Raw genomic sequence first — 22,655 nt, 5'->3', positions numbered from 1 at the left:
GTTGGTAGGTCAAAGGCTTCTTTGGCAGGACTCTGGGCTGTTAAAAGTCACCCTGGGGAACCCAGCCAGGGGACATTTTGGCTCCTGACTAGCAAGGCACAACCTTGTAATGGCAGAAGTCCCTCTTTCCCCTCCCCATTCTCTAGTAGACCCACTTCCTTAGTGGGCTTTTAGCACCCTTCCAAGCTGACCAGGGATGTAAGCTGGTAAAATGGGCAGGGGAGGGGGCAGTGCTGTCCCTTCGCCCCTCTGGGGAATACAGCCAGCACTGGACGGCTTTTCCAGTGAACATGTAGGAAGAGAGAAACCAGTAGTGAGTGTGAGAGAGAGAGAGAGAGAGAGAGAGAGAGAGAGAGAGAGAAGGAAACTAGAAAGAAAGGGAGAGTGCCTGGTCTGTATAGTGATACTTTCCTCCAAAAAGAGGAGAGAGTTCCTTGTCTGAGGGTAGGGGCTGCCGGCTCTGAGGGTTAAGGAGTCTGGGAGCTAAAAAACCTGGGTCTCTAGACTATAGGCACTATTTGTAGGGCCTCAGGAAGCTGGAAACTTTGGAGCGAAGCAGCTTGATGAAGGATTTTGGCAGCATCTCCTTGTGTTTCTCTGTGTACTTGAAGTAGTTCTGGGGGTGGGCCAGCACCTCAAAGAAGGCTTTGATGAGCTTCTTGTCCTGCAGAGGATGGTAGGTGGCAACGTGAGCCTCAGTGTCACGGGTGGGGAAGAAGAATAGCCAGCCTCAACTCGGCAGCCCCTCCCACATCTGATACATCTCACATTGAACATCCAGAGATGAGCTGCGGACTCCCTTCCCCATCATCTGCTGCTTTAGAATCCCCCAACTCAGTCAGTGGCAGCTCCAGCCTCAGTCTCCAATCAGTGGAACCATCCTGACGCCTCTCTTTTGCTCACAACTTTGGCAAATCCTGTTGCCTCTACTTTCAAAATATCTAGGGTCTGACCGCTTCTCACCTTCCTAACTGGTCTCCTTGCTTTGACCCTCCTACCTTTGACCCTCCATAGACGGTTTTCCCCACACTGACTTTGCGGGTGTTTGATTGATCCTTTTCCTATTTGAAACACTTCTCTGGGTTGGTTGTTTTTGAGATGAGGGTCCCACTATATTGTCCAGACTGTCCTCAAACTCCTGGCTCAAGCTCCTAAGAAGCTGGGACTACAGGAGCACACCATCGCACCTGGCCAATTTTTTCTTTTCTCAGTGCTGGGGATCAAACCAAAGTCTTCCTGGATGCTAGGCATTTGCTCTACCACTGAGCTACACCCTTAGCCCCTCTGGCTTTTATCACTTGTGTAAAAGCCAAGTCCCTTCATAGCACATTGGCTACATGTGATCTGTGCCCCGCTCTCCTCCTCTATTCTTCCTCACCATGTGGAGCCACACTGGCCTTCTTAGGTTCTTAAACATGCCAAACTGCTCCTTAGCTTGGAATATTCCTCCCTGGTCTTCTAATAGGTATTCCCTTGATCTCATTCAGGAGTCTCTTCTCCTCAGAGGCTTTTCCTGACTGCCCCCACCATCTGTGACATGTGTGGAGCTTGGTAAATGCCAGACACTGGGCATTGGAACTCAGATGACCTGGCCCCTAGGCCGGTGTTCTTTCTACTACATTCACTGGTTTCTCTAACCACTTTGATCAGAATAGCTGTGCTACTTATGCACATACTGATTTGAAATAATGGTTCAGATGCATAAAGAATATTTGAAAAGTATTGCTAAAATTATACTCCTTGAAGTTTTTTCATCACAAGTTTTAGATTTTTCATATTTTATCTCAATGACAATATAAAATTATGTTACTAATAATACAAATTATATTACTACTAATAAAGACAGAACTTTTTTGCAGTGATAACTCATGAAGCATGATTGTACAACTAGACTGTAGTAAGATGTTTTCAAATTTAGATCCCCTGACCCAAAATGTCTGGTCTATTCTTCAGTGTTGGAAATATTTCTTTTCCTGTACAGATACATAGGGGCTGGGGATGTGGCTCAGTGGTAGAGCAAAGGCTGGGTTCAATCCCTAGCATATGCACAAAAAAGATATCTGTCTATCTATGAATTGATCCTGACAGAGGTGTGCTAACCTGCTGCTTCTCTATGGGAGTGGGGACGCTAAAGGGAGGAAGGGGCTTCTGTAAGAGCAATTAAGTACAGAAATAATTTTTCCTGTATCCTTGGTGGCAAAGATAGGAGATATTTCTTCTCTTAGCCTTCTCTTTATCTTCCACCTTTCCCCCTAGGTGTAATGGAGTCTGGGTGACAGTGTAGACAGCTTTCCCACAGGGCAGGTTCTTTAACTCTGTGCCTCAGTTTCCTCATTTGCAATGATGAAACCACCTACCTTGTAGAGCTATCGTGTGTATCAATTACAAATATTCACATTGGCCCTTAGCATGTTGCCTGCGCATTGTCACATGCTCATTATGTTAGTTGTCATTGTCAGTATTCACTTGCCTTTAAGATCTCCTGGTGGTTTTCAGAGGCATAGAGTCGGCCATCCCGCACAATGTCTTCTACCAGCTGCTCGTAGTCTTCTGCAAAGTTGATCAAGGGAGAGGGGCTGAAGGGTAGGAGCTCATTCTCCTTCCCTGGCTCCCTCCCAAGACCTATGAGCCTCTCCTTTCTTGCCCACCTCCCTGGCTCTCCTGCCATCACTCACCATCATAGGTAACATAGGGAATCTGGAAGCCACGGGCACTGTTGGCCTCACTTGTCTTAAAGTTGATCCAAAGCTTCCTGGACCGGGCGGTGAAGGCAATGGGACGCTCATAGGTCTGGCAGGTCTCATAAGTGGTGATGGAGGATGGGGAGGCTGGCAAGGCAAGGAGCAGGTCAGTGGAGCAGCAGGGCAGGCTACCCAAGCCCTGCTGGAATTAGGGCCATGGAGTTGTGGGCAGAATCAGAGGCTCCCACCCCTGAAAACACACACACACACGCACACGTGCGCGCACACACACGCACACAGCCATAACCCTACTCCCACTGCACCCTGAGTTCATTCCACAATGCCTATTTAAGTCCAGGCACTCGCATAGAGTGTGTTTTTGTGTTTTGTTTTGTTTTTAGTAGTATTAAGGATCAAACTCATGCAAGGCAAGCACTCTACTAATTTGCTCCACCCCCAGCCCTAATGTATGAAATTTGACATTTAAGTGAATGGATGGCAAAAATGCTAGGATTAGAAAATGACATAGGTAATAGCATTGGTGTTCTAGCTCCAGTGCTGGCTTTCTTTCTATCTTTAATTTTTTTGGTATTGGAGATTGAACACAGAGGAACTTTACCACTGAGCTATATCCCTAGTCCTTTTTATTTTATTTATTTGTGGTGCTAGGGATTGAACCCAGGGCCTTGTGCATGCAAGGCAATCACTCTACCAACTGAGCTATATCCTCAGCCCTTATTTTTTATTTTGAGATAGGGTCTCGCTAAATTGCTTAGGACCTCTCTAATTTACTCGAACTTGTGATCCTCCTGCGTCAGCCTCCCTGGCCTCTGGGACTCCAGGTGTGAACCAGCATGCCCGCTGGCTTTCTTAACTCTACTTTCCACCAAAGCTGCTATTTTCCTTTGTTAGTTCCTCTCCTTAAGGCTTCCCTCACAATTTTGCTCTCATGGGTCTCTAACTTTACTGCCCCACTTCTTCCTGTACCAAACTCGATTTCCCTCCCAGCCAGATTCAGACTTCCCTTCCCTGGCCCAGCTGTGTAGCCACCCACAGTTCTTTCTCATGACGAGGACGTCCCCACACTCGTCCTCAGATGGCAGGAAGATCTCAGGTACCACGATAAGGATCTTGCGCTTGGGTGGGGGGTTGATGTTCCAGATGCACTCCACGCTGGCCGGGTAGTTGCCCGGGTAGTTGGGGGACTCGATATAGCCAGTGAACTCACCTAGCTCCCCACCACACTGTCGGTCTGCAGCCAAGCCCAGTGGATAGAGCGAGAAAGAGAAGGGATGTCAGTGGGGAACCGGGTTGGGGATACTGAAGAGTACTGAGGTAGAAACAGACCCGGGGCAGCCTCATTCTAGTTCATCATCCACTTCCCATGTTCCGGATCCACCATCCTTCCTGCCCTGCCAGTACCTTCTCACTTCACTTGTCTTTGCCTCCCTATTACCTGTTTCTAGGGAAAGGATGCCACAGGGCTCAGCCTCACAGCGGTCCTAGAGATCTGGGGGGATTGGAGAGGTGTGGAGAAGGGAACTTTCCTGTCCATCCACCCACAGCTCTGCTTCCTGTTGTTTACCCCTCCTTTCTTCCCCTGCCCATTGCTCCCAGGCCTCTACCCTCTTTCCCACAGCTGGCCTGCCACATACTCTTGCACTGGGTCACACTGGTAGAGCCATCAAAGTCAGTGCTGGTGTTTCCTGGACAGCGGGTGCAGAAGTTCTGACGGAAGTCAGGCTGATAGGAGCCCATGGCACAGCGGATACAACGATGGATGCTGGTGTTGTAGTAGTGCCCTGGGGAGCACTGGACTGCAGGCAAAGGGATGGGGCAGGAATCAAGATGACAGGCACGGGGGTACTCCGGGTTGTAGGGTAGGCAGGTCCTATTGGTCATGGTGAATCAGGAGATTGAAGACTCCAGAGTTCTCCCGGGGTCTTAACCTTTCCAAGTCATACCAGAATTTAAGCCCAAAGGGAAAATAGTTTTACAGAATGGTTAGCTGCAGTACTAATCTTTTCTTTTTTTTTTTCCAGAGACTGAGCATAGTGCTGAACTGATAGGGAAACTCATCCCAATGAGTGCTGGTGGGGAATCAGCCGCTAGTTCTCCAAAGCAGAAGGGAAAGTGTTCATTTTTTTGTGATCCTCAGACTTGGGCTGGTGGATGCCAGGATGGCTCCTGAGAGGGACAGTGTGGCTGGTCAGGCAGCGGGGCTGTTTCTGTTTGGGGGAAGGTGGTAGGGCAGCATACTCAGGTCTGCTCTGGGGACTTGGAGACAGTTTTTGAGTATTTGGGGTTAGGGCGTCCCCTAGGGGGGTGAGTAGCTTACTCACCCTTAGTGTCACAATCTTGGAAGGAGATGGCCCCCTCATGCTTGGTGGTGAGGCCTCCACCACATGGGAAGCACAGGGTCCGTCCTGCTTCAGGTTGGTAGGTGCCCCGTGGGCATGGCTGGCAGGGCTTGAACCCATCCACAGAGTGTTGGCCAGGTGGGCACTGACCTGCAATGAACCAAGGGCCCAATTCTCATGGGGATGGTCCTTAGTCACCCATGGGGTCCCCCAGTCTCAGGGAACAGAGGCACACAAACAGAATGTCAACTAGGAGAGTGGCCTGGAGCCTGGGCCTGCCCTTTGGGAAATCCCATGCCCATGGGCATCCCAGTGCCCACCCTAGCCCAATCTGTATTGTTTGTTCCCCTGGCACCTGCACATGTGGTGATGTTGGTGGCTCCAAGAGGCCCGTGGGCATCACTGCCAGGGCAAAGGTCGCAGGAGAGCTGCCCTTCTCTCTCCTGGAAGGTGCCCGCTGGGCATGGCACACACTGCTCCGTCTGGCCGTGGTAATACGTTCCCTGCGGGCAGCTGACTGAGGGAGAGTCGGCCGTGCTAGCGCCCCACCCTCCATTTCCCACCCCCCAGGCCTAGGATTCCCTTTCCCGCTCCCCCAGATTTGAGGAGAGTCTCTTTGCTAAGTAATAAACAGAATCCTTAGAGAGCTGGAGAGGTCAAATCCGTGTGCAGGAGAGTTGCTGGCCCTGCCTGGTGTCCTAGATTTTAGCCTGAGACTGGGGAAGGAAGGATGGTGGGCAGGAGGGTCTTAGCTGCCTCATAATTTGAGAAATGTACCTGAGGCTGTAAAACTGGGCCTGCCCCACTCCCGTGCTCCCCAGCAAGTTCCCTTACCACACTTGGTCCCAGCACGATGCTGCCCAGGCCTGCAGACCTCCACCAGCTCTGCTCGCTCCCCCGATACCGGGCCTGGCTTGTGGGCTAGTTCATAGTCAAGGCCTGCTAGGCGCAGCAGGAAGCGGTCCTGGTTGATGGACTTTCTGAGCATCTTCAGGGATCCTTTCAATCGCCTTTCCATCCGCTGTCGAAGGCAAGGCAGCCCGCAGCCAGCTGGCGGTGGATGGTGTGAATTGGAGAGCAAGAGAGAATGGCATAAGCAGGAGGGCAGGGGAGAACAGGCTGGAGGTAGGAGGGCAAGGTTTGTGGACTAGTTCTGGACTTGTCATTACACGGGTTCTGCCCCTAGTACAGGCTGGTCCCTTCCTTTGGCTGGTGAGACCTGTGGTTTCCCCACCTCTGCCCTGCCCATAACAGTGTTCCCAGTCCCACCTGTAGTTTCTTCAGCTCTGACCTCTGCTTCCAGTTCTAGGGTGAGCCGGGTGACCTCCTTGCCTGGGGGGGTCCGGGCCCGCCGACCCTTGCCCTTCCGAGAGGAGTCACACTTGAGGTGAATGAAGGTGACCTGGCAGTCAGAGCAGGGGGCACCACCTGGGGGAGAAGTTTTGTCAACTCCAGAGGTGCCCTCTGGGGACAGGGAAAATTCTCCCTCCCAGTTCTCACCTCTACCCCAACCCAGACAGATGGTACCAGTAACTACAACTCTTAGTCTAGGATACTAGTTAGTTGGCGGAGGGGAATAGCCTGGGACTTCCTTAGGTCTTATGCCTACAATTGTTTTTTCTCCTGCTCTGTCCAGAGTTCAGGGTGCTGGTAGTTTTCTGGAAGAAATCTCACTAAGCAGAGGAGAGGAGGGGTGGGGAGAGTGGTGGCTAGAAAGCCCATTGAGGTGAGGTCCCCAGTCCAGACCTGGCCCCAGGATTCTGCCAGGCTCCTCCATTTTGCCTTTGTTTCGCAGGTGCAAACGGCATTTGGCGTCTTTGATCTTGAAGGAGGCCCGCTGCTTAACCGACAGCACTGCAGCCTCTAGAGGGATGGCAGAAGCTCAGTACAGCATAGGGGTCCCCCGGGGTGAGAGCTGCTGTGGAGGGTGTTACAGAGCTGGACACCAAACAGGGGACTTGTCTAGAGTAGGATTGTGAAAGCAATATGGGGATCAGTTGTTAGGGACAGAAGGAGTGAGGCAATAGGGCTAGAGAATGACAAAGCCAAGAAGGAGACTCAGGAGAAAGTAATGAAGAGAAATAAAGGGTTGACACAGGAGGGGAGGGGAATAGGGCTTCTGGGCTGGTGCTCACCATGACAGTGGTTGGAGTTGGTGCTGTTCCCAGGGTGGCCAGCTCGGGCTGGCGCAGCCTTAGGACTGGGAGTGCCACAGCTCACCGTGAAGCCATTCTCGGACTCTGAGAGAAGGGGCCCATCACCACTCTGATTTTCCCCCAAGCCCCCTCTGGTTGGAAGAATCCCAGGGGAGCAGAAGAGCTGCTGGGAGGCCAACCTTTTCTCTCCCCACCTCCAGCCCTCCAGTACCTCCCTCCCATATACCTGGCAAAAAACGGGCCTTGGAGGGACAGGTCAGGGCACAGGTGTCCTTCTTGCCAGACCGGTTACAGCTGAGCATGGCTTTTGAGGCCCCAGAACTGCCCTGACACTTCACTGGCTCTAGGAAGGGGAGAGAGGCCTGAGGAGACAGGTGCATTCCTCTCCCACCCTCTCCCTTAACTGTCTGATGTGGAAGAAGGGAATCAGCTACGTGCAGAACGCTGCTGTGTCCGTGGAGATTGATGAAGGCAGTATTTACCAGAAATGCATGTCTAACTCAGAGGGTTACATTCTCCACCCTCTTCCCCTTCATGCCTTCCCAGCCAGGTGCTCTGTTAAAAGACCTCAACTCTTCCCCGAAACTGCAATGCCAACTCCAGCCAGAAGAGGGCGCTGCGCACCTATGCAATCCTTGCCATTCCAGTGCAGTCGGCCCTGGCCTGCTGGACAGGTACACTGGTAACTGCCAGGAGTGTTGATGCAGCCAAATCGGCAGCCTCCCCCGTTGATGCTGCATTCATCCACGTCTGCGGGAAGAGTAGACAAACAGACAAATAAGGTGGGGGCGGAGTAGGAGCTAGGGTGTGGGCAGTGAGTGAGGGCTTTGGAGAGGGCCTGGGGGTTCCTTGAGTTACGCAAGATGAGTAAATTCTAGAGAGCGACATAATAATACAATATTATGCCTATCATGAACAATACTGTTTAGTAGACATTTTAAAAAATATAAGAGGGTAGATATCATGTTAAATGTTCTTAAAATAAAAAGAATGTTTTAAGAGTTGTCTGGCCTGAGGAGAGCTCAATCCTCCTCCCCTATCTCTGTCGCTAAAGGAACCATAAAGAAGGGGCGAAGCTGACCAGCTTTTTAAAGGCTTCCACTCCTACCTACCAGTGAGGCTGTAGTTTTGAAGCTGAGGGTGGAGGTCCATAAACAGTGATGGAAATGGGAGGGAGGATGCTATTCTCTGATGCCCCACCTCCCTGCTGACCTTCAGAAATTGCCTTAATTTCTCCAATTTCATCACAGTGGATGCAGACATGGCACATGCACCCAGGCTGCCCATGAGCCACAAGCCAGTGCAGAGCCTCAGCCACTTAATTGGAGGGTGAAAAGGCAAGAAAGGAAAGGGTGGGAGCGGGATGCAAGCTTGCTGGCTTACCTCCACAGTGGGTGACACCATATAGCAGGTAGCCACGGTGACAGAGACACTGGAAGCTTCCTGGTGTATTGACACATATGTGGTCACAGGTTCGATCAAAGGAGCATTCGTCTATATCTGGAAAAGCAAGGATATAATCTACTGAATCTGTCTTGGGGCACATGACACTGGCTTAGGTACAGGACCCAAGTGAGGGACCTTGGCTCTCCTCCTTGAGTTGAAACAGTCTACTCGTGGCCTGGCCATAGAGCAGTGACTGAGTGCTGCTGACCCATCCTCTTGGATGTCCCTTCTACTTGGAGACCTTGGAGTCTAGAACTCTTAAGTCTGGGCCCATGAGTGGTTATGCAGGTAATACTCAACCAAGGACATGAACTGGGGTGAAATCTATCCCTCACTCCTCACCAACTGTGCATTCCACTAAGAAGCTGGTCCACCAAAAGGAGGGGTACGATTTGCCAATTTGTAGCATGATACAGAGACTCTGCAATGTCTGTTGAGCTTCTCCCACCCTATGAACCTCTCCTGTGGTTTTCACCTTGGCCCAAGTCTGCTCACCCTGGCAGTTCCTCTCATTGATGAGAAGCTTATAGCCCTTCTTGCAGCTGCATTCGAAGCTGCCTACTGTGTTGCGGCAGATGTGGTCACAGCCCCCGTTGTTCAAACGACACTCGTCTATGTCTGGGGAAGCAAGGCAAAATAGAACAAATGACAATGTTGAGGGCCGGGGTTGTAGCTCAGTGGTACAGCACCTGCCTAGCATGCATGAGGCACTAGGTTTGATCCTTGGCATCACATAAATAAATTTTTTTAAAGACTATGTTGAAGGCTGGGAACAAGGAGACAAGATCCCTTCCTCACAGAGACAAGGAAAATCAAGGAGGTCCCTAGGCCTGCCCCTTTTGACTTGGATCACCCTCCTGTGTCCTCCTTATTCAGGGGATCTGAGGCTCTTAGTAACATCCTCTCTTCTGGGACTGAGTCTGGTATCCAGAATCAGGCAATCAAGGGAACTGCCTGGAGCAGGTGGGCATTTGACCAACAGACTAACCCATGCCCCTGAAGATGTTCCCAAGCAGGCTGGTGGGTAGGGTTATCCCATTCCTGTCCTCTAGCCCTGTCACAAGGGCACCGTCAAGAGCACTGAGTGGAACCAAGGAGAGGTGCAGAGTCAAAAAGGACTCACTAGAAAGGAACAGCCTTTGGGGAGGAGGAGCTGGGAAAGAGGCCAGGCGGGGAGGACTTCCAGGAGAGCCAGTAAGGCTGGTAGTTGATGGGGGAGGGCGGGGGCCAGGCAGGGGGCTGGACTGAGAGAGGTCTGGAGAGACTCAGGCCTGAGGCAGCTTTCAGCACTAGAGAGGGAAAGGGGGGTGGGTGAGCAGCTTCCTTCCTGAGGTCAAGTTCCCCAAGCTGGTGGCAGACAGGACCCAGGCTACCCACCCCTCCTTGCGGGGGAGGGGGCAGGGAGGGCAGCCTTCCACTTCACTCTCAGCATACCTGTCAACAGTCCTTCCCAGCAGGAAACCTCTCAACTCTGGCTGGCTGACCTGCTGCCCCAGCCCACCCCCCTCCTCTCACAGCTGTTGGGCCAAAAGACACAAAGAAGGATCCCAGTACTCCTTCCAGTGCGACTCCCTGTGACTAGGGGACACAGACCTGATGAATGATTATTTTCAATATGGCTGCCTTCCCTTTTTCTCCTCCAGCTCCTATATCCTTCCCCAGGCCTGGCTAATTAAAAGAAGGGGAAGCAGAATGGACATTATAGGAAATCTTACTGTAATGACAGCTACATAAAGTGCTTGCCATATTCCAAGCTCCATTTGTATAAAATAACTCATTTAATCCTCAAAACACATCTATGAGGAGAGTATATGGGGAAACTGAGGCACAGTACCATGAAGTGACCTGCCCAGGATCACAGCACTTGGAGGGGCAGAGCAAGGATCCCATCACAGTAGCCAGGCATCCGTGCGCCTAGCTGCTGACCTCTTCTCCCTTGGCCAGTACAGCCTTTCTAAGGGCCCAGATAATCTCCCTGGAGCCCCCTGAGAAGGTCTGAGGATGTGGGTTAAGATTATGAATACACCTGTGATCTCATGCACAGGTCTCAAATGTCCTTCCAGCCCAGGGACAAATGTGAACAGCTGGGACCCACAGGCTGGGGATGGGAGCAGGCAATAATGGGGGCAGAGGCAGAGGGCACTGAGGAACTGGCTGCACTTTTATGCCCCTTGAGCTGAGGTGGGAAATGTGGACAGGACACAACCTTTAGCCTTGTCCTGGGTTCCTTATAAGAAGGACATTGAGGAGGAGGGGAGGGTATGTCCCATAATAGCTTCTCTGGCACCAACCTCAGCCCCTTACCAAAGGTTTCCATGCCTCTCGTCCTCTCGCAGCCCTTACCTTTGCAGGTCTTCCTATCTGGCTGCAGCATGAAGCCCACAGGACAGCTGCAGTGGACACCAGTCGCAGCATCGTGGCACTTACTGTCGCAGCCCCCATTGTTGACAGCACAGGTCTCTGTTTAGGAGGGAGGTGGGGGTGGTAATGGGATTATTGGCCTAGAGTCCCAAACTCAAGATAGTGGAGAGCTCAGAGGCCAGAGGGTAAGCCTTGGCTGCCCCCCCAACCCTGTGCTTTAGCAGGAGCACCCGGTGGAGGCTCCAGCCCCCTTCCTCCCATCACTCCCAACCCCCAGCCCCTCAAGTGCAGCCAAGCAGTCCACTTCCCTGCCCCCTACTTGATTGAAACAAGGTGGACAGCAGTGAGGCAGGTACAAGCCAGAGCTGTCAGGCAGGAATGTGCTGAGGGGTGGAGGAGGGGGGCAGGAGGGATGGGAGCTAAGCAGGGGGGTGGTTCTGGCCACCAGGGAACAGAAGGGATGGACAGGAATCTCCTTCTCTTCCCTCTGAACCATCTCTTAGTGGTGGGGCGGGGGTCATGGTGGACAATCTTACTGGACTGCGAAGAGTGTGAGATTCCTAAGACAGTTGAGGGGTGCCCATCAATTCACCTCCTCTTGCTCCCCACCCATCTGTCTTAAGAAAAAGACCCAGTTTCAGGACAGCCCAGCTTCCAAGGAGACAGCACATACTGGGCCATTTGCCTTCACCTCCTCCCAAGCCCTCCTTTTAGCTCCAGATGGACATCACTGGCTATTCTGGGGTGGTTTTACTTTCCTAATGGGGAAATAATGTGCAGGAGAGGATAGGGGACAAAAGGAGAAAAAGACCTCAGAGAAGAAAGGATGTGAAAAGGGAGGTGAAAGAATAAGAACACCTCAGAGCTGGACAAAACCCCACCCCTATTCCACTAAGTGTCTTGCATTGCTCGCTCCTGGCTGGTGAGCTTTCCCTTTGCTGAGAGGCTGTGGGAGTGTGAATGGGGCACTCTTCCTTTTTTTCTGAATTCAGTGCAGGAGAAAAACAGGTTTAAACAGCAGGTGAGTCCAAGGGAAAACCATTAGTTCTAATAGTCAAAAGCCTGAGCCAGGGACTGAGGGGTGTGTGGAGCCATCCTCTGGGTGCCTACAGTTCTCCCATTAGAGAATCCCAAGGCCTCTGCTAGGAGAGAGGAGAGTGGTTCACAGAATTGGGGACTCATAAGAAAAGCACAGGGCAGTGCTGCTATCTTCTTGAATCTGACTCCAAACATTTGGGCCCCACCCTGTCACCAACAAGAACAGCAAGGCCAGGGCTCCAGGAGAAGCCAGCCTCTATCTGTGGGTCCATGGCCATGTCTTGGTCCTGCAAATGCCTATGACCAGGAGCAGCACAATGGGATCTCCTCTGTGTCATTCCCTCAAGGAACCTGGAGGAAACTTGAGTTCCGACTCCAAGCTCAGCCTTCTTTCCAAGAGTGCTCTTGGCATAGTGTCCCACCAAGCCCTGGATCAGGGAGGGGGGAACACTGAAGGATCAAGGATGGGGGCAGCAGAGCTGCACGATGTCCATCCCAGACTAGACCAAGAGGGCTGTCTACCTCCACAGGATGGCATTGCTCAGAGCAGTATGGCATAGCCTCACCTGTGGCTCTCCAGGTCACAAAACCACAAATTACCTGTGCTTACTCTGCACCCAGTGCTTACTAGATGCTGTACACACACACCATCTTGATCACTGCTATCCTCTTATTTTACAGAGGAGTGAACTGAGGATCAGAGAGGAAGGAAGGCAGCTTGCCTGAGGTCACAGAGCTGGAAAGTGGCAGAGCCAGCATACAGATTCGCTCTGATTGAACTCTGATGCCAGGCTCTTAACCTTATGGAACAGACAATAGTGAGTAATGCTGGGACTATAAACCAGGGGCTAAGAACCCAAGACAGGTGCCCCAAGAAGCGGATGGCATCGAATCCTACCACCCCTATCTCAAGTGGCATGGTGGGCATGATGGGTAAAATGGATCTGGACAGCTCTTTTCGTAGTGAGAAGGAGGCAGGCAGATGGCTGGGAAGGAGGTGTGGTGTTGTTAGAAGGTGAGGGACGGGGGGCAAGGAACACAAGAAGAAGGAGAGAAGGAGAGTGACCGAAACAGAGGAAGACAAGACCAACGTGAAGCTTCCTAAGCCAGTTCTTAAGGATTGGGGTTTCCTGTCACCTGACAGGCCCAGGACCCAGGCTGCCAGGGAACCTGCTGGCAGCTGGGGCCCAGTTAGACTGGGCTCAGTGGGCATGCAGTTAGTGGGAGCCCCAGCGGGTTAGCCCTTCCCCTAGCAAGCCAGTGAGAGCAAGCGGAGAGAGCAGACATATTTACCATTAGAAACGGCCTGAGCGGGGATGTGCTGCTCTAGCCGCCTTTCCCCTGTTTGACATTGTAAAAAAGCTGTTTAGATGGCGGGACAGGAGCCACAGTGGGCCCCAGACCCCTTCCCACCCACTCCTCCACCCTATAAGCCCAAAACTCTGGCCCTGGATGGCGAGCTCTGAGGCCCCCCTATGACAGCCTCAGTTCTCAGCCTTGTCCTGCCTGGGATCCTCAACGAAGCCACGCTCTCACCAAATGACTAGAAAACTGAGACACTGAGTCTCAAATAGGGGCAACTGTGGGCCCAACACCACATGGCATGCCAAAGGCAAAGCTGGCATGCAGCATCAAATCTTAGAGCGAAACCCCAAATCCCAAAGGGTTCCCAGCCTTTCTGCTCAACTTGGTTGCCCTCTCAGTCTCCCCACCAAAGCTGAATATCCTGATGGCCCCAGACAATGACATTTCCTCCTACGAAGGCTGGTTAGAAACATGAGATACCGGGCAAGGTAAATAAGTTCTAGTGGAGCAGAGGAAGAGGGACTAGGAAAGAACACAACTGAAAACCCTAGAACAGCTTCGCTTGCTCTCTTCTGTTTCACTTGGCCATGGCCCAGATGGTGGAGTGGATCTTGGATTAGAGAAGAGCTCAAGCTTAATAAGGGTATTTTCAAAAGCAGCCATGTCCAGGACTATCTGAAGTGAAAGAAACAGAGAGAGATCCAGAACTCATATGCATGGGCCCTGAACTCTGACCCATGTCTTTTCTTTAGGAACCTCATGCAGTTTCTTTTGGGAGACTCTGGGGATGTGGGGATTTGTGGATGTGTCCAGGGGTGGTGGAAGGTTTAGAAAATAGAAGAATTAGACCTATGGGAGGAGAATACATAAGGAGCTAGAACAGGCCAGAAAACACAACATTGATACCTAAACATGTTTTAGGGATTTTGGAGAGTTGATTGAGAGGGAAACATGTGACAGGAGAGTTTTCAATTACAGAAGCACTTTAGGACTGTGCGTGCAAGTCTCTGCTGCAGATGCCTGAGGGAACCCTGTGAGGACCATCTGCTCCCCTGTGAAGAGGACAGGTGTCTGGAGTGGGGTGGGGGAAAGTCTGGTTCTTAAGCTGAATGTCACATCTCTGACATACATGACTTCACACAGCGGAGCTGTGTTCACACCTCCCCTCCGCAGCCTGCTGCTGTAAGCCACCAATGCACAGCCCCCCATAAACACCCTATGCCCACAGAGCGAGCTCACCCCTGCCTGGCTCGGGACCCAGCCAAAGCGCTTCCCTATCATCTGGCACTTCTCCAAGTGAACACCTCTCCTGTCATCTTGTCAACACTAAAGTCTTGGGGGATTAGGAGTTAATTTTAAGGAACTAAGTTCATCTAGGTACCTGGAGATACATAAAGTAGGGCCTGGGAGTTCAGGAAGAGAGATTCAGGCATTAAAAGGGCCCTGAGGGACAGGGTACAGCTCAGCAGTAAAGTACTTGTCTAGACATGCACTAGGCCCTGGGCTTGATCTCCAGCATCACAAACAAACAAAAAACCCTCAAATCGGGGCTGGGGTTGTGGCTCCGCAGTAGAGCGCTCGCCTAACGTGTGCGAGGCCCTGGGTTTGATCCTTAGCACCACATAAAGATAAATAAATAAAACAAAGGTATTGTGTCCAACTACAACCAAAAAAAAAAAAAACCCTCAAACCAGGGCGAGAGAGATTGAAGGCCCAACTGGGTAAGGAGTAGGAGGGCTACAGGCAGAGCTGACGTTGGAAACCAGAAGAGAAGGAAAACAGAGTGAGGCAGTCGGCGAGGGGAGCAGAAAGGGTATTTGCAGGAGTGAGGATGCAAAGGATAAAGAGGAAGAAGACACCTGCGCTAGGAAACCCCATTAGTCAGCCCAGGGCTGGGAGGCTTTGATAGCTCCATCTCACCATGCTTCCAACAGGCCCTCTGGTTAGGCCTAATCAGCGGATTCCCCATTTCCTCTCCTTTCTCTATCACATCCTGAGCCAACAAGCACCTCTGCTAAGGAGCCCCCAGTTTGGCGATACTTTATCTGGGAGGAAGGGGGTGATGAGGCTCGGGGAGGGTGGTGGAACCAGTGGGTTAGGGAGGGGAGAGGATCACATGAGCCCTTCACTGAGTTGTCCCTCACTAGACCTAGCATTGCTGGCCTTCATTCCCTCCCCAGTCACTCTGTGTTCACTCTGTACTCCCCTACTCTCTGGTTCCCACGGGCTCCCACACCCCCCATCACAGTAGACTGATCCTCCCCTGGCCTCACCCACCGATGCATGTCTTCCCGTCGGTATGGAGCACAAACTTGACATGGCAGCCGCACCGGGGACCCTGCTCTGTGTCATCGCATGTGTGCTGACAGCCACCATTACCATAGTTGCATGTCACTGTGCACAAAGAGGGAAGGACACCCGTCAGCTTGCTTCTCTCTGGGTACCACAGTTCTCCACAACATGGGAACCTGTCCCCTTTTCAATTTCTCTCTCCCATATTCCCTGCTGATGAGGCTGCACACCCTCCTCTTTTGTTTCTTCTTCCCCCCACCCCCATCCTAATCATCTTACATTTACAGTCCCGCTGGTTCTTGGTGAGCTCAAAGCCAGGGCGGCATTCACAGGCGATACCCCCCTTGGGGGTCTCCCGGCAAATGTGGGCACAGCCATGGTTCTTGTTCATGCAGTTCATTCCTTCTAAAAAGGAAGAGGAGAGGGGTGAATGCTCTGTACCCTTGGATGTCTAGACAGGATGGAACTGAAAGGAGCCGTGGGGGCTAGGAGACTAAGAGGGTTCCCCTGATGTTGCAACACAGAAGGACTGCCTCTACGCCTGAGCCTCCTGTCCTGCCCACAGAGCGGGTGCTAAGGAGCAGAGCTGAGCTGTTCCAAATGATGTGTTAAAGCTATTGAAAGCCACCCCAGAGACACCTATGTGATCACCTTGTCTTTCAAACAGCCAAAACAGTGTCTAACAGTTGTCTGGCATGGTGCCAGAGACTCAGGGGATTTAAGAAGCACCTAGAAAAACTAAGATAAGATCTCTTCCCTCAAAAGGGCTTACATTGAAACTGGGAAGAAGATAAATAATAATCAGATCTAAAATGTGAATGGGAAGTAACTGGTAGAGAAAATTACTATGCCACAAACATTTATTAATATCCTACTACATGCAGGGCAGTATGGGATACAAAGATGAATCAGACATGGTTCCTGCCCTCAGGATATCCCAGACCAGTGGGAAATGAGCCACAGAAGTAGACAACATATATCCCACTCTGTGTTGCCCCTCTCAGTCCAGGCCAAGGAAGAGGCTTTGGTGAGGTCCTCATACTTGAGTAGCAGCTTAGAGAAACCTGAATGCCTACAATTAAAAATAACAACCACCTCAGGTCTGGTCCTAAGCTGACCCCAAAGTAGCCTCAATCTCATACTGATGCCAGCCCCAAATTAATTCCCCCAGAATTTTTCTCTAATACAGTATCTGTCCATGGAGCCCTTGGGTATGACCGAGTTGAGGGACAAAGAAGAAGGAGCTGGCAGAGTTGAGAAGGGAGGGTAGACAGACCCAGAGGGTGGGCAGAGGTTGGCCCTCCTGGGTCAGGCATGGGCTGACCTTCTGGTCGCTGGATGCAGGTGTGCTGGTTGTCGCTGAGGAAGAAGCCTTCTCGGCAGTGACACTCATAGCTGCCCATCATGTTGACACAGCTCTGCTGACAACCACCATTGCCCTCAGCACACTCATCCACATCTAGGCAAGAAAGGTAATCAGTGGGGCCACGGAATGCAAGCCAGGGTCTGGGTGTGCCCCTGGACTTCAGCACCAAGGGTTGAGCACAGTCTTAGGAACCCAACCCCACTCTCTCAATACGCCCAGCATTGGGCCAGACAATTCTCACCCCCTTGACAGCTTATGTTCCAGAGTGTGAAGAGCCTCTCTAAGAGGACAGAGCTGGAAGGAACTAAGGGAATGTGTGAGGTGGGAGGAACTGACCCGGGCTCACTGAGGCCCAGACTGGGCTCCCTCACCTTCACTATGGAAACTGGGTCTGAGGGCGGGGAAGGAGTCAGAGCAAGAACAACAGTGATAAAGGATGAAGTCTGGTCACATTGGTCAGGGAGAGGTAACCAGATGTAGTAGCTGGTCATGAGGAACAGCCATAGAATTGGGGAACCTGGAAATAGCTCTGTGTTCAGGAAGAACTATGGCCATGGTGCTGAGGTTGGAGGGACAGAGTGGGGAAAGGCGGCTGAGCCTCAACTCCTTGTGGGGTGGGGATCATTTATGTGGACATGCCACAGCCCCGTCCTTTCTCCCCTCCTCCATGCCTGGGCTTGCTGCCATATTCCTTAGCCTTTCTCCTATTTTGGTTTAACAAAACAAAGTCTGGCAGTTTGGCAGGGAAGGATGATGGGGGAGAGCCGCCAAGCCACACCCTAGATGGTGGAAGGGGAACAGTAGGCTCTCACCCCCAAATCACCACCCATGGTCCTAGATCCAGGCTCTTCCTGGGGCACCCACTTCAACACCGTGACTCCATGTCTATGCTAGCTACTGCCTCCCAACTCCACAGCCCTTCTTAGTTTGCCTTGGTCCAGGAAACATCAGGGAGATTGGGTGCCAAATAGAGCAGCTAGAATCTGAGCTCCTGAGGATGTCATTTGTCCTTCCAATTCTCTCTCCCTGGGCCCTGAAATCCTCCCTTCTCCTTCTGGCCAAGGACAGAGGGACTCAGATCCAGCTGGCTCTTGTCTGAGCGATGTACCTGTTAGAAAAGCTAAGGAGGTATACTTTGCTTTGCTTTGTCCCTGTTTCTGTCCCATCTCTTGCTACATCCCATCCCTCTCTTCTTGATCTTGCCCCATCCTACATTCTGTGGTATGTGCTCCCTTCTATTCCAACCTGTGGCTTTGTTACTTTAGCCAAGTTCTATTTCTCTTTTGGGAAACTGAGGCCTAGGACATGGACATCTTTCCCGAGTTTCCCTAAGAGTCAAAGGTAGAGTTGCAACTTATGTAATCTTAAATAGACCTTTGCTCCTCTAACTCTCTCCATACCTACTCACTCTCTTGTCCCTCTGGTTGGTTCCCCCCAAAATACTTATAAGGAAATGAGACTTGGTAAGAATCAGGAGCTTAGAAAGGTTAAAGGGAGCAGAGCACTCAGAAGCTGATGTTCACAGTCCGGTAGGTGCCTCCCTGTCCTCCCTAAATGTCACAGCTTCCCTTCTCAAAGGAATCCCAAAGAAGTCCCTCAGGGTGATTGGGCAGAGGAGAAAGGAGGCCCTTTCCTGAGAGATGAAGTTAGAGGAGAGGGGATCTGGTTGGAGAAGGACTCCCCAGCGCCCTGTGTCTGGAGGCCTAAGTGGGAGGAGACATCCAGAGCCTGGGTGTGAGGGTGGCTGTGCTGGCTGAGACAGCTCCATAGTGCGGCGGCTCCCCAGGCCCAGGACCTCGACATCCATCTGTTGGATCAGGTGGAGGGGCCCAGTTCAGACTGCTTTTCTGGGCACCAATCTTCTTGCTTCTCTTCCTGCTCCTCTATGCTTCCAGTGCCCTGTTTCTGACTTGGCACCAGAGAGAGAGAATTTGGGAGAAGACCCCTGGGTTCAGATCTCAAATTCTTTTATGCTCTCATCTTCAGAGTTGTATTTGGGAAAGAATCTTAACTTGGTCCCAGTAACTTTTTGAAATGACAGAGACAGAATTGGAGTTCAGTTCCTTAGAGATTCTATCTCTGATCCAGCTCTTGAACAAGGAGATCAGGTCAGATGGAGGTCTCAGCAGTGAGGACAGGGTGAGACTGGAGAGTACAGGAAGAGCTGGGAGAAAACCAGACGCACCCAGCACAGCATTGTCCTTCTCATCAGCAGTGACATTCTTCCTGTTTACTGAGTATCTGCTATGTGCTAAGGATTGTACAAGGCTCTTTACACATGTACTGTTGTGATGATCCTCCTGGCAACCTTTGGAGATGACGAAGTTGAGATTCCTAGAGCCTAGATCATTTGCCCAAGTCCCCACAGGTAGTAAGATAAGATCTTTCGCCTGCATTACCCACTGCTTTACCCAAATCCACTCTTTTCATCTCCTCGACCTTGCCTGAGAGCATTTTCTAGCAGTATCTCCTCTGACATTCTTCAACCAGTCAGAGCAGGACTATTTTATCTTTGGTGACCAGTTAGTTCCAAAGGGGAGGCTGGCCTTGTTCTTTTGGGGGAATGCAGCTCTTTTTGGTTACTTTTCTCCTCCTTGCATGAGAAAGGCTTTTCCCTAAAAAGACATCCCTCTTACCCGCTCCCTTGCTCACCCAGACAGTTGTGTCCATCGTGTGCCAGGTGGAATCCATCATAGCAGGTGCATCTGTAGTTACCAGGGATGTTGACACAGTCATGCACACAGCCTGCATTGTCCTCTCGCTCGCACTCATCCACGTCTGTGGGAAAGGAGAAGCTGAGACAGCTGAACCTATCTGAGTGTCCCCACTGACCATCCCTGGGCTCAGTCTTATGGTTGCTTTTTTTTTTTTTTTTAATATAACCTTCTCTTGTATGTCTGTGTTTACATGGTTACATTCATAGCCTGCAAACCATTTTGCTAATTTCATCTCAACCTAAGGCATAAGCATTTCCCATGTCTCCTTCCCATCTTTCTAATCACCACTGTATATGGTTACAGAATATTCCATTGTGTTGCTGCATCATAATGTCTTAATCATTTTTCTCCATTATTAGGCACTTAATTTTTTTCATTTACTATACCAACATAAATAATACATCAAATAACATCTTCACCTATATATTATTTTACTTAAATTTTCTTTGATAAATCCTGAAGAATAAAATCCCTGAGTCAAGAGGTATAAATATCATTTAAGAGTCCTGTTAGGTATAACAAAATTACAGTCAGCCTTCTGTGTTCATGGGTCCTATGTCCACAAATTCAATGAAACATGGATCAAAAATATTTAAAGAAAAAAGCTACATCTGTACTAAGTATGTAGAGGTTTTTCTTGTTACTGTGTGCTAAATAAGACAACAGAAATGCTACCTACATAGCAGTAACATTACATTAAATAGTATAAGTAAACTAGAAATGATTTAAAAGTATCCAGGAGGATTATATAGGTTACATTCGAATACCCATGCCATTTGATATAAGGGACAGGAACACCTTCAAATTTGGGTAACCTTGTGGGAGTCCTAGAACCATTCTCCCACAGATACTGAGAGACCACTGTACTTTTCAATTTATAATGCCAGCAGGAATTAACAAATGTTCCTTGTCCTTTGAAGACTCACCTATACTGAAGGTTGTAAATTTAAAATAATATCCCAAGGCTACTTCAGTTTGGATTGCTTTAATTATGGGGAAGATCTGTTTGCAGTATAAATTTCCCGGGGTACACTATTGTTTCCACCCTTTGTGGGTCTGGTGTAAAGGTCTAAAGTTGGAGAATCCAGATCCAGGGAACCTCAGTCCCAATCAGTTAAGTGACTGTGAACTATTCCCACTGGAGGCTTAGCTAGTCCACATGGTGTCTTGGTGCAAATTAGAACACCGTGCCTCCTCTGGGAAGATGCAGCCACCCACCTTTGGCCAGTGGGGATTTCAGGCCTGGGGGTAATGCAATGTGGCCAGCTGAGGGCAATGGCACTGGTTTCTTCTCCCACAGGTCCCCCTTCTCTGATCCATGTCTCACCTTTGCAGTGCTTGCCGTCCCCTGTGTAGCCAGACTTGCAGATGCACTTGTAGGACCGCGGGGTGTTCTGGCAGATAGCGTCGATGTGGCAGTTGTCTGTCCCCTCCACACACTCATCCACATCTGGCAGGGGCAAAATGGGGCACATGAGACCCTCTGCCAGTGCCTCTCAAGGTGTGTCTTGAAGGTGGGTTTCCCAGGGGTAAAACCCCTCTAAGAACCAGTGCCTCTGCACATGTGTTTCCCACATCCCTGTGATTTCAAAGAGGGAATTCAGAAAGAAACCCCACTGCCCTAAAAAATACCTAATCCACAGTGACAGCTGAACTCTGTCATTTGAAACGCTCCTATTTAAAAACAAATAAAAACCCTTTAGACTGGCTAAACGCATTTAACACAATTAGAAATAACCTAGGGTGAGTTAGTACCTTTTTTAGGAGCAGGTTTAGGGTATGGGGGAAGGTAAAGGCATGGGGACAGTGGCCTCTAGGAAGGTGGCAGTGTCCAGTGGTCACTGGCAATTAGAGGAGGAAGAAAGGGAGATGGGGTATCTGAGGGATCCTCCTCTGCCTCACAACTCTGCTTTAGACCAGGCCAGATCCCACTTGCCCACCATGACAGGAAGGAAAGCCCACCCCAGGAGATTCTGCTTGGCCCCTGTATGGCCAACAGCAGATGAACCAGAAACTGGCAGGGCTGGCACAAGGACCCTGAAGCTGCCCTGGTAAGGGCAGCCCTCTTGGCTCTCCAGCTGACCCAGGCAGGTCCACACATCCCACCACTGTTAGTTCTCCAAGTCTTCTAACAATAGGCATGACACACAGAGCTTCCTAAAGGAAGAGGCCATTCCAGGTCTGGCAAAAATGAGGATGGTGTGGGCTGGGATTGTGGCTCAGTGGTAGAGCGCTTGCCTAGCATGTGTGAGGCACAGGGTTTGATCCTTGGCACTCTGCATATCAATTAATTAATTAAATAAAGGTCCATCAACAACTAAAAAAATTTTTTTTAAAAAATGAGGATGGTTAAGAGAGCACCTAGGAAAGAGCCTATGAGCAAAAGATTCTAACCTCCAGGGCAATATCATGGTGCCTACAAAGCTGAACTGAAATAGGGGAGGATGTTTCATCCTGTTGAAAGTGCTTTGTTGAGCTTGTGAAAGTAAACATACTGAAGGCTGTGGAAGTTCACAGGTGACTCAGATCAGCCAAAAGGACACAGTAACATGAGGAAGGATGGGGTAGATGCCAGGAGCATTAGAGACAGATGAGGGGGTTCTCGATGCTGGCTGAACATCAGTGTGCATCCCCTAGGAGAAGTCCAAGCCCCTAGAGATTCTGGCCAATTAACCTGAGCTGGGGACTGGTGACCAGTATTTTTCTAAAGTTTCCAGGTGATTCTAACATGCAACTAGGGTGAAGAATCTATGTTACAGGGAAGATCCAAGATGGAAGAGATTATTTCTACCTGTGAACTAGAAAATAGAAGATAATCGAGAAATAGCAATCTGCCACTAAAAGAGGTGGGATTTGAAACCAATGTAGTCTGACTTCCAAATGTGATCCATGGGCTGTAAAATTGCCTGGGTTAATTAAAATGCAGACTTTCA

General features: G+C 50.5%; 1 protein-coding gene across 2 annotated transcripts in view; it reads right to left on the bottom strand.

Moving 5' to 3' along the window:
- Positions 1–499: 499 nt before the first annotated feature.
- Positions 500–22,655, bottom strand: part of SCUBE3 (signal peptide, CUB domain and EGF like domain containing 3) — a 32,034-nt gene continuing 9,878 nt past the window's right edge. The window contains exons 2-23 of one of the 2 annotated variants that reach the window (XM_081295986.1): positions 21,050–21,172; positions 19,658–19,783; positions 16,964–17,098; positions 15,919–16,044; positions 15,625–15,741; positions 13,336–13,383; positions 10,987–11,103; positions 9,139–9,261; positions 8,581–8,697; positions 7,822–7,947; positions 7,424–7,540; positions 7,177–7,281; positions 6,788–6,904; positions 6,311–6,469; positions 5,876–6,091; positions 5,397–5,558; positions 5,024–5,191; positions 4,337–4,498; positions 3,736–3,933; positions 2,676–2,828; positions 2,471–2,550; positions 500–664 (exon numbers count right to left, since the gene is read on the bottom strand). In XM_081295986.1, coding sequence (XP_081152112.1) covers positions 515–664; positions 2,471–2,550; positions 2,676–2,828; positions 3,736–3,933; positions 4,337–4,498; positions 5,024–5,191; positions 5,397–5,558; positions 5,876–6,091; positions 6,311–6,469; positions 6,788–6,904; positions 7,177–7,281; positions 7,424–7,540; positions 7,822–7,947; positions 8,581–8,697; positions 9,139–9,261; positions 10,987–11,103; positions 13,336–13,383; positions 15,625–15,741; positions 15,919–16,044; positions 16,964–17,098; positions 19,658–19,783; positions 21,050–21,172 — 2,945 coding nt within the window. In that variant the 3' untranslated portion in view covers positions 500–514. The remainder of the gene's footprint in view (positions 665–2,470; positions 2,551–2,675; positions 2,829–3,735; positions 3,934–4,336; positions 4,499–5,023; positions 5,192–5,396; positions 5,559–5,875; positions 6,092–6,310; positions 6,470–6,787; positions 6,905–7,176; positions 7,282–7,423; positions 7,541–7,821; positions 7,948–8,580; positions 8,698–9,138; positions 9,262–10,986; positions 11,104–13,335; positions 13,384–15,624; positions 15,742–15,918; positions 16,045–16,963; positions 17,099–19,657; positions 19,784–21,049; positions 21,173–22,655) is intronic. The other variant, XM_081295987.1, reaches the window with a different exon arrangement.

This window comes from Spermophilus citellus (assembly GCF_964194105.1).
Source record: "Spermophilus citellus genome assembly, chromosome: 5".
In the NCBI taxonomy this organism is placed as follows: Eukaryota; Metazoa; Chordata; class Mammalia; order Rodentia; family Sciuridae; genus Spermophilus; species Spermophilus citellus.
This window is presented reverse-complemented; position numbering and strand designations above follow the sequence as displayed.